This window comes from Grus americana, chromosome 5 (genome assembly GCF_028858705.1).
Source record: "Grus americana isolate bGruAme1 chromosome 5, bGruAme1.mat, whole genome shotgun sequence".
Classification (NCBI taxonomy): domain Eukaryota; kingdom Metazoa; phylum Chordata; class Aves; order Gruiformes; family Gruidae; genus Grus; species Grus americana.
The window spans coordinates 17,123,480-17,139,694 of record NC_072856.1 but is presented as its reverse complement, the minus strand read 5'-3'; the positions used below and the strand labels follow the sequence as shown (position 1 = coordinate 17,139,694).

The 16,215-nt window shown below is 40.1% G+C and overlaps 2 protein-coding genes across 11 annotated transcripts in view; both read right to left on the bottom strand.

Annotated features, from left to right (window-relative positions):
- Positions 1–5,989, bottom strand: part of NAP1L4 (nucleosome assembly protein 1 like 4) — a 28,607-nt gene extending 22,618 nt beyond the window's left edge. For 3 of the 8 annotated variants that reach the window (XR_008577366.1, XR_008577367.1, XM_054827441.1), the window contains exons 1-4: positions 5,848–5,960; positions 4,003–4,043; positions 1,798–1,829; positions 563–624 (exon numbers count right to left, since the gene is read on the bottom strand). Coding sequence is in view for 5 of the 8 variants with exons in the window: in XM_054827441.1 (XP_054683416.1) it covers positions 563–624; positions 1,798–1,811 (76 nt within the window). In the remaining 3 variants the exon portion in view is untranslated. Of the gene's footprint in view, positions 1–562; positions 625–1,797; positions 1,830–4,002; positions 4,044–5,030; positions 5,536–5,847 lie in introns of those variants that run through there. The other 5 variants (XM_054827446.1, XM_054827440.1, XM_054827443.1 and 2 more) reach the window with 5 other exon arrangements.
- Positions 5,990–11,459: 5,470 nt separating this feature from the next.
- CARS1 (cysteinyl-tRNA synthetase 1) overlaps positions 11,460–16,215 on the bottom strand; it is a 36,407-nt gene continuing 31,651 nt past the window's right edge. For all 3 annotated transcript variants that reach the window (XM_054827438.1, XM_054827436.1, XM_054827437.1), the window contains 3 exons: positions 15,344–15,403; positions 14,035–14,118; positions 11,460–12,949 (listed from right to left, as the gene is read on the bottom strand). In XM_054827438.1, coding sequence (XP_054683413.1) covers positions 12,815–12,949; positions 14,035–14,118; positions 15,344–15,403 — 279 coding nt within the window. In that variant the 3' untranslated portion in view covers positions 11,460–12,814. The remainder of the gene's footprint in view (positions 12,950–14,034; positions 14,119–15,343; positions 15,404–16,215) is intronic.

Genomic DNA, 16,215 nt, shown 5'->3' with positions numbered 1-16,215 from the left:
CAGTTCACTATAACTTACAAATTTGAGCATTCAAATTAATAACAATGGAACAGTAGCTTCTCTGCACACACTATTAATTTGTAAAACATTATTCAGCAGTTATCTGTAGACCTTCCAAATGAATAATAAAAGCCTCAAGAGGACATACTATAAAGACACATTTTCCTACAAACAAGATAGAACTAGCATACATACAAGACTGCTCATTTTAATAATTACGCTGATAAAGATTACATGTTTTAAAAGCTAGTCTATATAGGCCTTATTCCAAGCGTCTAGTGTGTTATTTCATGCAATAGTGAAGCATCCTAGTCACAATATGCACAAAAATATTTTCACTGCTGCAACAATACAGCCTTCACTTTGCTCTTGGCAGCACTAAGCATGGAAAATATCAAAAAGTGAACAGTTAGCCTAGAAACCATTGCTTTGCCTTCAATAACGAACACATCTGCAATTTTGACTGTAAATGTTTTGGACCTGTAGATATAGAAGCTTCAATATACAAGGCAATAGGCCTGTTCCACCTTTGTAAAGTTACCTACTACTATGTATTTCTCACCTTTTTTGTCACTTGCATTTTTAGCAGCCTCCACAGAATCTGAAGCAGTGTCTTCTGTTTTACTAGAAGAATTAAAAATGTTTTAAAAGGTATCACTTTATAAAAGCGTTAACACTTAGAACAAAAGTATTCTGAATTTTCAATGTTTACTACATGACAAGTTTTATAAACAAGAATGCCATTAAAAGACATTATTTATGTCTTCAAGCTTTTCAAAACTTAGAAGTTTGGATATGAAACTATTTCTTCTAAGATGAATAGGATGCAAAGGAAAGGCAAAAAAACCCAACTCAAAAAACACTGACAGATAAATTCATCTCATTAAGTGAGTGGCTGGCCTTTCATCTGTACTGGGTAACTTTGGACAGGAAAATGTTATTAGTCACAAGTGAAAATATGAGACAACCTCTTAGTGTAAGCGATGAAGAAAACCATGAGAAAGTATACAGATAAGAAAGGAAGATAAACAAGAGATCAAAGCTCTTTGTTTCAAATTTCCATCTCAAGTTGTTTTGATTAATAGTAAAAACATTTGCTTCTACTCTAAGATGTCCCTGTCCTCTCCATCTCCCTGCCACAATGTCTTCCATCACACTTCCTGTGCTGGACAAAGAGAGGACCCAGAATGAGTCAACAGCCAGCAAGCATTCCATGTGTTCCCTGCCAGTTTATAGGTCTCAAAACACAGACTGGGTATTGCAGAAGTGAACCCTAACTCAGATATAAAAGGAGAAGAGATATCACATGTGCAAATGGGTATTATCAGTTACTGGATAGACTAGCTTATCCAGCTTACCCTGGTGCACTGCAAGCCTTGAAAGATCAGCATCACATATGTATTTACACCAGTTTAACACTGTTATTTGTTCCAAAAATGCTATAAAAAACAAGAAAATAAAACAGCACCTTTTGCATGCTTCAATCATTCAGATCAGAGAAACACTGAGTATCAGTGTTCTCTAAGTCTTTACAGCACTTAAATATGAACACTGAAAACTGAATCAAGACAACACAAATTATGTTAATCCAAGAACAGAGTAATTCTGTATCCAAGACACTACAATCTTAGCTTCCCCTGTACCAAATGAGCATTTTGTCCTTGCCGTAAGGAAACACAGTCTAGTCAGGGAAAATATCACCATTTTATTCTTATCCAAGTTTGGTAATCCATTCTTTACAGGTATAAAAATACTTGCCCACAGAAGACCACATTTCAAGAAAACAGTCCAACATACCTGTTATCTGCCATCTGTGTGCCTGTATCAACCTGCAAGTTGAAATCAAGTGTTTAAAAATACTTTAATGGCAATTTGTTTACCTTGACAGAAGATGAAAATAGAACAGGTCATTGTTTAAAACCTCAATATAAATTAACAGCTGCTGGTTTTGCTAAGAAATTCACCATGCATAATCTCTTGCAGTAAATAGCTCCCATAACACCCAATCCAAACTGGAACTTGCTCAGTTTTTAAACAGTTTATTAGGTGCTTTCATTTAACCCTTTTAAACTTAATTTTTTCTGTTAAGTATTCCAGATGTTAATCCATTTCTACCTGATTGTAAGTCTTCAGCCTGAAGACAAGTGTCAACAGTCTCCTAGACTAGCTCTGCACTGCATTAAAAAAATATCAAGCCAAAGAGGAAGATATAAATGTATTATTTTCTAATTCCTTGACAGTATCGCAGTAAATAATGAATTTTTAATCTCTGCATATACTATATTACTATGCCTGATCTGAAAACAATGAAAGTTCAAATGAATTACAACAACTTCAGAATTACTTTTTTCTTATGCCACCTGAGCAGAAAAATATGCCTCACTTGTCTGTCTAATCAGGGCTATTTTTGTGAATAGCTGCTTCTGCTGCACTATACTAAATGACAACCTAAAACCGCTGCTAGATAAAGAGAAGCAAAACAACGCACTGAAGGAAGAAAATTTGTTACCAAGAGAAGGATTTTTGACAGCAGGTACGAAGGCAGAATCCCCTATATAAAGATTTGCCTTGAATTTATTTATCAGCAGTGAGAAAATAAAGAGGAAACATAGAAATTGAAGTCTTGGCATTAGTAATGACTGGAACCAAGTTCAGCACAGCTACCCCAGCCCTCAAGATCTAAATTAGCTCTCCTGAGAAACCAAAGGGAGCCAGATCACCTAACTTATTTTGCTATTATTTCTTTACTGAGGTGAAATATCCAAGCCTGTACATCTATTTTAGTAATACAGGTTGGGTTTTTTCCTCCCCTCATTCTAAACAGTTCATCACAAATCCAAGTAATCACTACATAATGTACAGAAACACAGGTGATATTTTCCACTATCAAGCTTTCAAGAAAGCAGACATTAGTCTGTAAGTCAAATTTAGAATAAAAAGTACCTTCCATCATTCATGAGAGTTGACAGGTCTGATTTCTTAAGATTCTATAAAGGCCACAGAGGTTGATCTTTAGCCCAGCTTCCAATACACAGCTACCAAAGAACCATCTAAGTGCAAATGACATCTTGAGTGGCAGCCAGAGCAGGAGGCCCAGAGATCGCATGCACTCTCCCATCTGGAAAATGCCGATTCCTGCTCTAAGCTAGAAAAACACCACTTTCACAACCACTTAGAGTTGAAAAGCTTTGTTCATTTACAAAGTACTGAGAATATATTTTATTCTACAAGAAGTAAAGCTGCTTAACATCTACCAAAAAAGCATGAGTCCACTCTATAGATCAAGTCCAGGAACAAAGGGGCTTCTTGTAAACTAGGTGTGTTTCAGCAATCCAGGCATACTTATTTGCAAACACTTATTCTTGCCTTAAACATAACAAGAGAAAGCGGCAGTGCCAGCAACCATCTGCTAGAGCAAAATCGAAGAATTTTATTATCTTACAGCTGAAGAAATAAAGGAGCATACACGAGTCTTTCCTTCCGTAGCATGCAGAAGGCAGGAAACCCCCCCCCAAAGATATGATTAAAAAGGTAAGACATAGCAAACTGACCTAATATCAGAATTCAGCCAACAAGTTACATGATCCTAGTCACTATTAGAGGAAGCAATAGTAAGCAACTAAAAATGCAGACTCGCATTACTTAAAAATTAGCCTCGAAGACTTGTCTCTTCCAACCTAGGCCCAGTGACAGAGCTAATGAAAAAAATCCACTCCACATACAAATTCTTCTGCTCAGTTCTTTGTGCTGTATCTCCTGCAGGGAACTATTTTTCAATCATGCTGAGGGAAGACAAGATTCTCATTCCATCCTCATTCATATTTGCAAACCATGGAATAAAGTTCTCATAACTTGAATAATTTTTAAATAGCAGTTGAATTAATCTCCAATAGAACAGACATGAATTGGGCATGTTCTGACAAAAGCCATTCACCTAAGTAACAAGAAATAACAACAGCAAAGAAAAAAAAAGGGACACCATTCCCTGGTACAAATACATACCTTAAGCCTTGTTTCGCTCCTCAAAGTTGTTCCTTCAGTAACTAAAAAGTAAAAAGAAGTATATAAATAAATAATTAGAAGCAGCTTTCTTATGAAACAGCTTGTGATTCCCAGTTGCATTACAACTGTCTTCCAATGACTTAACTGCTGCGGAGTTACTAACAAAACCGTTCAGTAAAAGCTGGTGAGGGCAAGGGAGGGGAGAGCAAGGTTTAGAGAGACAAAGTTAAAGGCACACCTAGTTGAAAAAGTACAGTAGCAAAGCACTGAGCCTTCATATGTATTGCCATAGTTATTTTCCAAGCAAGTGAGCTCAGTTTACAGACATGAAAAAGCTATCAGAACTCCATGAAAAGAATAGTGTATTGTTATTATCACCACCACCAGTAAGAGGCCAAATTCGTATCTTATTTCTTCTGCAGAGTTCACTGTTTTCAAATAACTAATATAGACATGAAGCTTTGGGGAGAGAGGGGACTACATCAACCACTTGTCCCACAACGCAGGCTGCTGCAATTTGTCTAGCACAAATGTCACACATCATTAGTCACTTAAAACAGCAGGAAACTGTAAACAGCACACTAAGATAGTACAAGTTCATCACGAGGACAAGTAACATCCTGAAGCATGCAACTTCAAAGGAAAAGTCTGTATATTTAACGACAAGACATATTCATAAATACAAGTGTACACAGAATAAATTTTCTCTGCTAAAAAAACATGTTTTGTTGTACAAACCTTCTGAACACAACTAGAATATGAAGGAGGAAACTAAGGGACTCCTGAACCCACAGGAAGATGTCTACCCACAACTGTTACTGGTTTTTGTAACTACAACAAATCAGAGAGGGAAAGTTATTACTTCTGTTTTAGAGCTGCTGGGATGCAACCCTGTGGGAAGCCACAAATATAGTAGCCTGACACCTTTTGTAAGGATAACTAGAAGCTATAATGAAAAAATAGTCAAGAGGAAGAAACTCATTAACCTGTTCCTCAAGTCCCTGAACATTAGCAACACTTAAACTCACCTTAGAAGTTTTCTTGAGGGAACACTATTTTAGTTAGAGATGACTTTATAAAAATTTGCCTAGTGGTTCTGGTTTCACCTGTAACTTATGTACTTGCTTCTCTATTTATTTTGAAGCCTCATAGGCAGATATTACAGGAACAGAGTCAGACAAATCCTACAAACGCTGATATTATATGCGGTAAACAAACGCAGGAGCAGCAAAAATTTTAAACAGGCCCTCACGTGGGAGGCAGGGACCTCGAAATGAAAAACTGAGTCCCGAAAACACCACACCACGTTGGGGGAACACAAGATCGTGGATGAGGTCACACGAAAGGATCGCGCCTGACCTAAGCGATTAAGGGTTTGACTCAACCCGAGCACGGCGGGGCGAGAGACCGAGAAACTGTTCACCACAAACAACAGCCCTCCCACCCTCTTCCTTCCTCACTTCCCCCGGGAGGGCGGGGGAAGGGAGGGCTCGCTGCCAGGTTCCCCAGGGCGGGCGAGAGCAGCAATTCATGTGGCCGGAACCGCTCCGTTACCCCCCCCCTCCACCAAACTCAGAGCAACATAGAGTCTCCCTTCTCTCGGTCCAAACTTCTCAAGCCAGCCTTAAAATGGTGCCTGACCGGGCCGGGCCCGCCCCTCTCCGCCAGGCGGCTCCAGGCAGCCCCCGCCGCCACCGAGCTCCACCCCGGCGCAGGCCCTAACGGCCGCCATACGCGCGCCCCGTCCCCACGCTGCGGTCGCGGCGGCCAGCTCAGGCTCTCCGCTAGTCCCACCCGCCGCCCAAAGGTCGGGAGCTCAGCGCCGCGGCCCCGCCACGCCCTCACCTGCCCGCGCGCCGCGGCCCCTCACGCCCGCAGAGGCAGCAGCACCAGCCGCAAGACTCCTCGCAGGCTCACTCGGGCTGCGCCGCCGCCAAGAAAGCCCCCTCCCATTGGCCGAAGCGCGGGCGCCTCCCTCAGCAAAGGCACCACCGATTGGCCCTGGCAGCGACACAGCCGCCGCGCCGCACGCGGGCCATGTTGACTATCCGACGGTTCAGCGTTCAGCCAATCAGAGAGCGAGTAGATCCGGAGCCGGGGCGGGGGGGAGTGCGCTGGGGGATGTGCGCGCGGGGCTGGCGGCGCGCGGGGAGAGCGCGTGATGCGGGCGTGGGGGGAGGGGAGGCAGGCGGTTGGGGCCTGCGTCCTTAAAGTGACAGGGGCTGCGCGAGGAGGTGGGCGACAACGTGGTGGTTGGTGCTCAGTGGTCGTCAGGCGTTGTAGGCCGCGCTGGGAAAAGCTGTCTGCGGGGCGGCAGGGGCAGGTCCCGGCCTAGGCGGAGGGGCTGAGCTCCCGCTGTTCGTGCTGCGGCGCTCGGGTGTCCATTAGCCACCCCAGCGGCGCCGTGGCTCCCGTGGCCTGAGCCATTTGCTGGAGGCCGGGCCTTGGGCGGGGAGCGGGCTCCGGTTGTCCTGACGGCAGGAAAGGGCTGGGGGGTGTGCCCGGGAGCTGCCAGCTCAGCGTGCCTTGCAGTTAGGAGGAGGAAGCGTGTTAAACGTGCGTTTGGGATGCCGGGAACCGATGACTACTGCATCTCTCACTCGCACGCAGTCTGCTTCTGCCTTGCCTTGGGTTTGTCGTTAAGATGATCCATGCTGAGGGCTGGGAAATGCAAATGCTGAGGCGTCCAGTAGCTGGCTGTTAAAATGTAGTGCTGCTTTCCAGTTTCTTCAGCTGCAAAGACTTAGCAATGCCTGTCTTCTGCTCAGTCACCTGCCTGCGTAGTAAGGTTTACTCTCCTAGCAGATCCACGCACGTATGTTTGAAGGGTTGCATTTTAACTAGATTAATAATGTGATCGTGGTTTTAAGAACCTTTCTCTATATCATCTGCATGGATAAGACTAAACTTTCAAAGTTGAAAGGTAAATCAAAGAGCTGAGTGCTTCCTATTTTAAAAAAAAGCCCTTTTTGATGTTTCAGATGGAGCACCTTTTTGAAAATGTGTATGTTAGCCTTTCCAGCATTGCTTCCTCATCTAGATATGGGTGTAATTTCCTCTTCTGTAAAAAGAGAAACAAAACACCCCTAACTGTGGTTTCTCTTTGTGTGGTGACTTGTAAGCAGCAGATGCTGTGTGGCATGGCATTAGGAACAGCACAATTTCAGCATTTGAGGCCACTTAAGTAATCTCTCACTCAATACGAAAAACCTCTAAGCCTTTATTGTGTCAGTGGATTCCCTTGTTCTAAAAAAGATTTTCCGCAGATCTGCAAGTTAGTCTTCCATTTCAGTAATTAATGACTAGGGTTTATCATCACAATCCTTATGAGACTAATATTTATTAATTAACAACCAATCAATACATTAGTGTTGGATTAATTCGGTTATTGTAGGAATTTAGTGACAGGAATAATTAAGGAATTGTTAGTTAGATACCAATACTGTAATTAAAGAATAAGATGATTTTGAATTAAACCGCTAAAGAAGTGCAGGAATGTTGTGGAGTCAGTTGCACAAACACAGATTTGGTGGGTCAGACAACATGCTCAGTGGAAGGTTGTTCTTTTTTTGCTTCCAACTCTCTTTCCCTGTTTCTCCATACCAGTTCTTTTTCTAACATCAGCAAGCTTCCTCATACTTCCATGAATTCTTATTTTGGGGCAACTTTGTTCATGATAGTGGCTACGCTTAATTCTCAGTCTTCCAAAAAACATAGTGAACTCTGAAAGGAGGATTTATCTGAAGGTATTCCTACTTCGCACTTTTGTTCTTGCTGCTGATTCATAGCTGTCAAGTATTCTTTTAAGTTTTTTCCTGTCAATCTCTATTTTGTTAAAAGCTATTTCTCATTTCCATCCCAAAGACATTTGGAGTGCAAACTCCGAACTTTGTCTCCTACAGAGATGTAGGAGGTTTTGCTTGAGTATGTGATCTAGCTGTGCCTTTGTGCTGTTGCAGGAATACACTGCAGCCGTGTTCAGACTGTGTTGCACTACTGCATCTTCTGTGGCATGTGTAGAGTTTGTCCCTCTGCACTAGTTGCTATCTTGTTAATGCAGTTCTCAGAAATGCTGCAAACCCTGAATTAAATTAAAATTAGGATGGTCTTGTTAAAGTAAATTTGAGGTCTTCTGGACAAATTATTAAAGCCTTGAAACAGCCCAGAGTGCTGGAAGTATTCGGCTGTCTTCCTCCACTGATGTATATCAAAATAAACATGCATTTGAACTACTCTACATCCTTAGATTTTTAGTGCTCCTCTCCAAAGGCATTAATCTCCCATGATCAATGAGGGATTTTTGCTGACTGTTGTCTAACCTCTCATAGCACGGTGGCAGACTTTAGGACTGTGGATAAGGGCACAATCTGTGGAGTCATCTTGCTGTCAGGTGCTCCTACCCTGCAGAGAGCTGCAAAAAGATATCTGCTGAATCACCCTGGCTTGATTTAAACACCCAGCCTTGCATACAAGAGAGGCTGGAGAACCAAAACTGAGACAAGGGATTATGGCAGCGCTGCTGAACAGATGCACTAGACACTGGAGAGAAAGCTTAGGCTGAGATCTGTAACTGGTATTAAAATGTCAGTGTCTTCTGCCCTTGGGTGGATATTAATGGAAACTGCTCTCACTTAGTGAGATGCCAGACATTCACTGCCTACTTTGAGAGATAAGACTTAGTTGTCAATGACTTTTTCTGGAGGGGGAGGAAGAACTTTGATCATTGCTAAGTGGAGTCTTGGTACTAAATAGCTAATGTGCTTTTTAATTAATTTGTTCCGTCTCAGGAGACATGTTAAGTACTATGCATGTGGTATACTGTCCTGTATAGAAATTGCCCTGTGAAATCACAGAGAGGAGTAGAAATTCCTTTCCATATTTGTGTGGTAGAAATTGTGTAATTAAAGAGGGAGCTAAAGTTGGTCCAACAACTACCACCTCCTGAAAACGTTACCTTAAAATGTAGAAAAAGAAGCTGTAGGTACTGTACGTGGGAGAGATTTGCTTATTTGCACATTTAAAATGCATCAGTAGTTTCCTGGGACAGTGGACAACAAATACAAACATTAGGATAAAGAGGTCAAACAGAGTATCATAAATGTAATTAGGCACTCATTAGCTTAAAGTCTTTGACAAGATTGGTGGCCACAAGACCAGATTGAGCAATTCACAGATTTTTCTACCAGTAAGTATCTGAACAAACTGAGTGATGGAGGAACTTTTCTCTTTAGTGGAGCAGTAGTCACATTTGATATTAATGTGAATACTCACATTAAAAAAGGCTGAAAGGCACACTCTGAGCAAAAGACATAAAATTTGCTGCTGCCTAGTTTGGCCTTCTGCCAAGGGTACAATTAAAAACAGAAACGCCACACTTTTACCTTGCCTTGCCATCTCAGAATAAATTCTTTGACAGGTGGGAAATAAAAAGTTCCATGTTGTACAGACCAATCACAAGGTCTGTATTCCTGAAAATTAAAATATTAAAAACTTCCAAGATTTTGCTATAGGAATTTTCATTTTCATAATGCTTAGAAAATCATATTCCAGACTGGCTGCTCTGAGCGCGTGCATGCATACGTGCACATTTTAAAATAAAACAGGTAACTAAGACACTGAATGCAGACCATTGCTGTTGCTTTCCCTTCTCCTGGTTGCCAGGTCACTCTCACTAGGCAAGTGCAGTGGAATTCACTTAAGTGCCACCTTGATGGATTGCCAGGGAAGAGGTATTGTGCTGTGGGTTTCAGTGATCTCACAGATCAATTGGCACACCTTCACCAAAAGTCATCTTAAACAGTGTGCATCCAAGCCTGGCTGCAGCATTCTTTGTTTGCTAGCAAGTTTTCCTTCACCAGGACTTTATGCATGCTGTTGTTTTTTTGCTAAATTGTGGCTGCAGAGAGGATAAAAGTAACTCATCTGTAGTAGCTCTGGAGCTTGTTTTTTGTTACAAACTCTAGGAGATTAAGGCTATTTTTCTGACTCTTTGCCAAGGTCATTGTTTTTATTATCCTGCTGCTTTTGGAAAAAAAAAAAACCAAACTCAAAATATTATTTTATTTTACTCTGATTTTATTTGGAGAGAATGAATTAACTTCCTGTTTGTGTATCAAGGTAAAAGAGTTTAGCAGCTGCTTGACAGTAGGAGTTGCCAATTTGTGTGGGGGTTTTTTAAATAGAAAATATTTAGGCCTGTCAACTAACTCGCAGATGCTTCATGAAGCAGACATTTTCCTTGCTTGCAATGCTGACTTTCAAGGACAGCTGAAACAGATATAGGAAGAGAAAATTGTAACTGGAAGACCAGTTCAAGTATGGGAAGAAAAGTTCAAGTATGGGAAGGTTTTGAGGGCTTTATTGCTGGAGGAGTCAAGCAATAAGCTTCCTTTGAAGAAGGCACCTTTGAAACGCATGAACTAGATAGCAAAGGACAAAGGGAGAACAAGTAGCTGTGTGGAAGAACAATGATCACCCAAGACACAAGGTAAGCCTGAAGAGGAAAGAATTTCAAAGGCTCTGATCCTTATGATGTCTATGAAAAGAATCCCATTGATTTTAGGAGACTTGATTGTGCTCAAAGAAAGTTCAGACAGGAATGCTGTTTCTGCTGTAGCAGAAGAGAAAGATGATTTTAGCAGCACTGATATTTTGGATAAAGGTTCTTTCAAATCATCTTAGTTTAAAACTATCAAATTGACAATCAAACAAAACACAGAAATGGCAAGCTGAGGTAAATAATTTTGGAGGTAGAATAAGACCTTAATGGGGTAGTAAATACAGCAGAGACCCTTATCTGACATGGCTGACTATGAATTTAAAAAAATACTGAGGGAGGAAGCAGTGTGTGCATGTGGGAAGCATACAGAAAAAATGGATGGTAACCTTTCAAGAATGACTCTGAAATACTCCAAAGATCTAGGCAAGGAGAGTTGTCTCAGAAACAAAATGATACATTTGGGAAGGGAAAAGGGCATTTTTAAAAAAATTCTTCTACGCTGATGTAGTCAACAAACCATGGAATTGGTTCTACTAAAAACATAGCCAGAGAAGAAAAAACAGTGTGTGTGTGTGTGTGTGAGAGCCAGGATGTTATCATGGAGATGCCATAAAGAAACTAGAATCCAGGACAGCAATGGATTAACAGCATCTTCTCCATAGTTATATACTAAATAGCTTTAAGCAAGTGCTAACTCAGATCACCAAAAGAGAATTTACTGTCACTATTTGACATTAAGTAGCAACCACAGAAGCAGTTCATGTCCAGGAAAGTAATTAAGGCAGTGAAGTCTACGCTGTAGAAGGCCAGGTTGGGTGGGGCTTTGAACAACCAGATCTAGTGGAAGGTATCTCTGGCAGAGCGGTTGGAACTAGATGGTCTTTAAGGTCCCTTCCAACCCAAACCATTCTATGATTCTATATCCTTCCCACTATGCAAAGGTCACATACAACTTGTACTTTACAACAGATTTTATTTTCTGTATACAAGATGCATGTGCTTTACTGACCTTAACATTACTTATGTTTTCAAAGGCAAATACAGACAAACTAGAAAAAATACTACTAGACCTTTCTGTTACTCCAAATATGTTACATAAATATAAAAATATAAAGCAAAGATTTATTAACTCTTAATTAAGGAAAGGAACATAGCCTAATGGTTATAACATGAACTTAAGAGTTGAGAGAACAGAGGTATCACAGTATGACCTTCTGCAAGTCACCTTGAGGCTTAAGAATACTTGATGAATATAGTTCTTCATATCCGACACTTAGCTGTTATATGCAGTTGTGAAGTAGGTGAGATATTTTTTAGGATTTCATGAAGTAGCTACTGCCAGTGAAATACATTATTAGGCAACAGAGAACTGTCCTTGCAGGCATAATGTGACCATACTACATCAGAAAGTTTATTAACTCAGGGTTAAATTGTCATGTTAAAAACATCAGTCTTGAATAACAAGCAATTTATAGCTGTATTTCCTAATTGCAAACGAATCCACAAACTGTATCTCGGTAAGAAACCCTCTGTTAATTCCCTTTGGCTCTGACCAGGTAATTAGGTACTGAGTACTTTGGGTAATCAGGTACTTTCCTATTTCCTTGGAAGGATAGCTCCAGGAGCGCACCATTAGCCCTTCAAGTCTTCCCCACCTGTTTGTTCAGTGCAGGTGCATTTGCCTTGTACTTACCCACTTGATTGCAACTGCAGGTTGAGCAAAGATAATGATCTGTTTCCTTTTGCAACAAAGGGACTGTTAGCTTCTACTATGCAAAGTGTTCTGGGTATACTTAAGAGAGTTTTTAATAACAGCAGCTAGAGTAAGTATCATAATGGAACTACCCAGTTTTTCCTGCTTATGTAAAGATACTAAAGTCATCTGGAAAATACTGTTCTTACTGTGGGATAAATTACTCAGCTCCCATTTAGTAGTAAATTTTGTTGACTGTGACATATTCCACAATGCAAGCTACTCTGGGTTTTAGATAGATATCAGTATGCAGGACAAATTAACCAAAGCTATAATAAACAAGAATCCTTATGTGAATTTGCTGACTGAGCAGCACCTTCCCAAATAGAACCAGCAACCATTCAACCTGCTACTGTTGTTGCAAAGAAACTTCTTACATGTTGGCTTTTTTTAAGAATGATTTTTTTTATTTACTTTCCAGATGACATTATTAATCCACGTAAACAGGATTTTTACTTTGCATGTAATAGAAAGTGTAAACAGAAATTTGAGCATCAGTATATGCTCACTTCTTCAATGGTGACCCAGCACTCGCCTTCTAAAAAAAAGTCCTGTTGTTTTCAATTTGCACTTCCATTTTGAACCATTTGTAGATACTCCTTGTATAGTTTTTCTTGGGTTTCATAAAGTTTCTTTAGCTTCTTGATTTGTCCTTTGCTGAGTTCTTTGCCTTCTGTATCATGGGTGGGAAATCCCTGAAATGTTACCAAAAAAAAAAAAGAGAGAATATTTAAGATAAATTCTTGGACTGCTTTTGCTCTGTATGGAATCGTGTTTTAATAAGATAGGCGGATAATGTCACAATGACAAGCTGTCAGGATGGGGTGCATCTTGGCTAATTTTAGTCACCTAGAAGTTTGACAACTAACTTTTGACTATTTGTGTATGTTCCCTTTCTAGTCTGTACTAAGTAAGGGAAGCTTAGACAACTATCTTCAAAATGGTTATAGTTAAGAGAATAATGACTAATCCCTAAACAGATGGTTAAGAGACCACTTTTAATCATACTAGCATATTGAATCCAAGGCTTAAAGCAAAACCATTAAGAGATTTGTCTTCTCGATGGAGAAAGTGTGATCAGAGTTTTTATGGATGTCTCCTTGGCTTGCAGGGGTATTTTCCAGTATTTACACTCTCCATTCTTTCTTGCCCACAGGGCCTGAATTTGTGTGGGTAAAGAAAAAAGGCTGAAGCAGGATCAATGTCCTGGATCAAGTGCTGAAAAAACAGTGCTTTATGTTTTCTGAGTAACACCTTTTATCCTCAAGGGGAGCAATCAAGAGCACAGTTATCTGTACAGCCCCTTCAGAGATCCTTTGCCAGGAGAGAGCAAAACAGTGGGCAGAACCAAAAAGGAAGCACAGGGCATCTCTGAGACACATGGCTGTCTCCATCAGTTCTGGCAGAGTTGGGGAGTTTGTACTTTCAAGTGAACTCCTTGCCTTGCAACAGGGTAACAAATCTGTAAACAAACATCATACATGTTCCTACCAAGGCTATCTACAGGGAATTTTGCTGTGCAATGAGAGGGGCCAAAGGAGACCAATGTACAATGAAAATACCTTTGAAATGACGGCTAACAGTTAAAGAGCCTTGCTCCCCAATGCAAGGTATGTGCAATAAAATTAATATCACCTTTTCTTTCTCTCCTTCCCTCCTTCCACTACATTAATAGCACTGCCCTGGAGGTTTTGGAACAAGATCTGCTACATATGTGTACAATTGAGTATGTACAACTGAGAAAGGAAAACCACTCCCTATCAAAAGAAAAGTCTCTTACATTTTCATCGAACATGGAATATTTGTCATGTTCTGATTTAAACAGTTCATGTGGTGGAATCTTCATTTTTGCCAGTTTTGCTGCCTGTAACATAAAATGTTCATTAACTCCATCAGCATCACAGTTAATTACTGAAAACCTGTCACATATGCGAAAGGAAAAGTAGACTATAATTTGCAAATCAAAAGGCATTTAATTCACAATTGTTTATCATGTGAAAAGAAACTTTCAGTGAGGAACAACTCAGTAAGTCTTAGCTGTGCTTGTCTGGGGGGAAAAAAATAATGTTTTAAATCTGTAGAGAACCACTTAATAAAACAGATGTATTTCAGGAACTCAAAATAACTCACTTATATACCCCCAAAACTACATCTGATTTTTGTTAATTTGGTTCCTTAGTGTTTTAGGTGTAAACACAAAGGAAATACTTGCTATGAGTAAAGAATATTCAGCAATTAACATACTGCAAAGGGAACCACTGTTATCAACAGTTTCCTGCTGACAAGCACAAGTTTCTATGCAGGTCGCAGTAGGATCAGGATGCAAGTAATTGCACTGAAAATAAACTCAACTTTCACTTATCCATAAACAAGCACATCTCGGAATCATTTCCAAGTAACTTATGCCCAACACAAGGGAATCACCTTTTTGAAAGAATGCGAAAAGGTACTTGGAATTTGTGGATGATAAATGCTATTTATCTGGTTTTCTCTCTAAAAGTTTTAACCCAGGAATGCATTTCCTGTACTGTTAGAGTCATCAGCATGGCAAACAATCATTTCTTCTTATGAGTTCATCTCCTCTGGCTGTCTACTCCTCATCCAATGTGTAAAGCCTTTCAGCTAAAATGTGTTTTTTACAAAACACTAAATTTCAGAGTTCAATCACAGGGAACAGGTGGATTCTTAAAGAGAAAAAACCCTCTGTTTTCACACATACCTGCAACACTGGAAAGGGAAGAAAATAATAAATTACACAAGCAAAATCTAACAGCCATGTAAGACACTACTTTGGCAATTAAGGAATCAGTACTGTCTATAGAGTGAAATATGTGCTACAAGATCTTCTAAGAAGCTTTTGCAGCCTTTAGTTGTGTTTTCAAAGATGGCTTCTATATAAAAGGAGCTGAATATTCAAATCAGAACTGCAAGCCAAAGTCATTTTGAGCAGGAAATTGTAGACAAAAAGTAAATGGAGGCCCAGTTAAGGCCAGGCAGAGAGCCTGTGTTCTAATGTAATCTTTCCTGCATGTGACTATTGCTGCTAACACTTTTCTTCAAAAACAGATTAAAAAGATCTGAACACTTACTTCCTGCTCTTGTTTTTTCCTGGCTGCTTCTTCTTTCTTCCTTTTTTTCTCTTCTTCAATCTATGAAAAGCAATGTTAATGAGCAAAAGGTAACCAACTACTTCATTTGGTTGTTTTCTATAAATCTGAGCCAGCTAGCTCCTCTGGATATCTACTTACAAGCAGAACTGGCAGCATGACCTGCAGCAAAAACACCATGCCTTATAATTAGGATTGTCTGATACTTCCCACTGTACGACTTTGATTTCATTTGCTTTTACTCACAGTTAAACCAGTTTTAACTGTTCCAAATGCATTTTGTATGCAAAGTGTATACATATGAAAGAATACCTACAAAGCCTGCAAAAGAAATAGTCCTGCCATTTCACGGGGAAAAATGTTTTGCAAATGACTTTAAAAAAAGACCGTATTTCACTCATATTTTAAGCTCTTGCCTCGAACTGTGAAGACAGTACAGTTTCTCAAGAAGCAGTTGTATCCCTTGATGTTCCTAGGGAAACAACTATCCAAATTTAGCCAACTTATGAAACTTAAAAAAAAAAACCCCAAACAACTCATCTTGCACTTGCTTAGGAGAGATCTATCAGTTCTCCAGGGGTTCTGTCAGTACTGAACATAATACTGTTTCCAGGGAAAATGCACTCTAGCTGCAGGTTCCACCCAGCAGCTATATACAAACTGCCTTCAAATGTCTTTTTGATGAAAACATCTGGAATTAGCTGAAACTACATTTTACTTCTTTTCTAAAAAACATCTACATGGAAGGAGAAATGTTGGAAAGTCTTCCAAACATTTCTAGTCATGATGGAATTTTATTATTGGAACTAGATGATCTTTGAGGTCCCTTCCAACCCATACCATTCTATGATTAT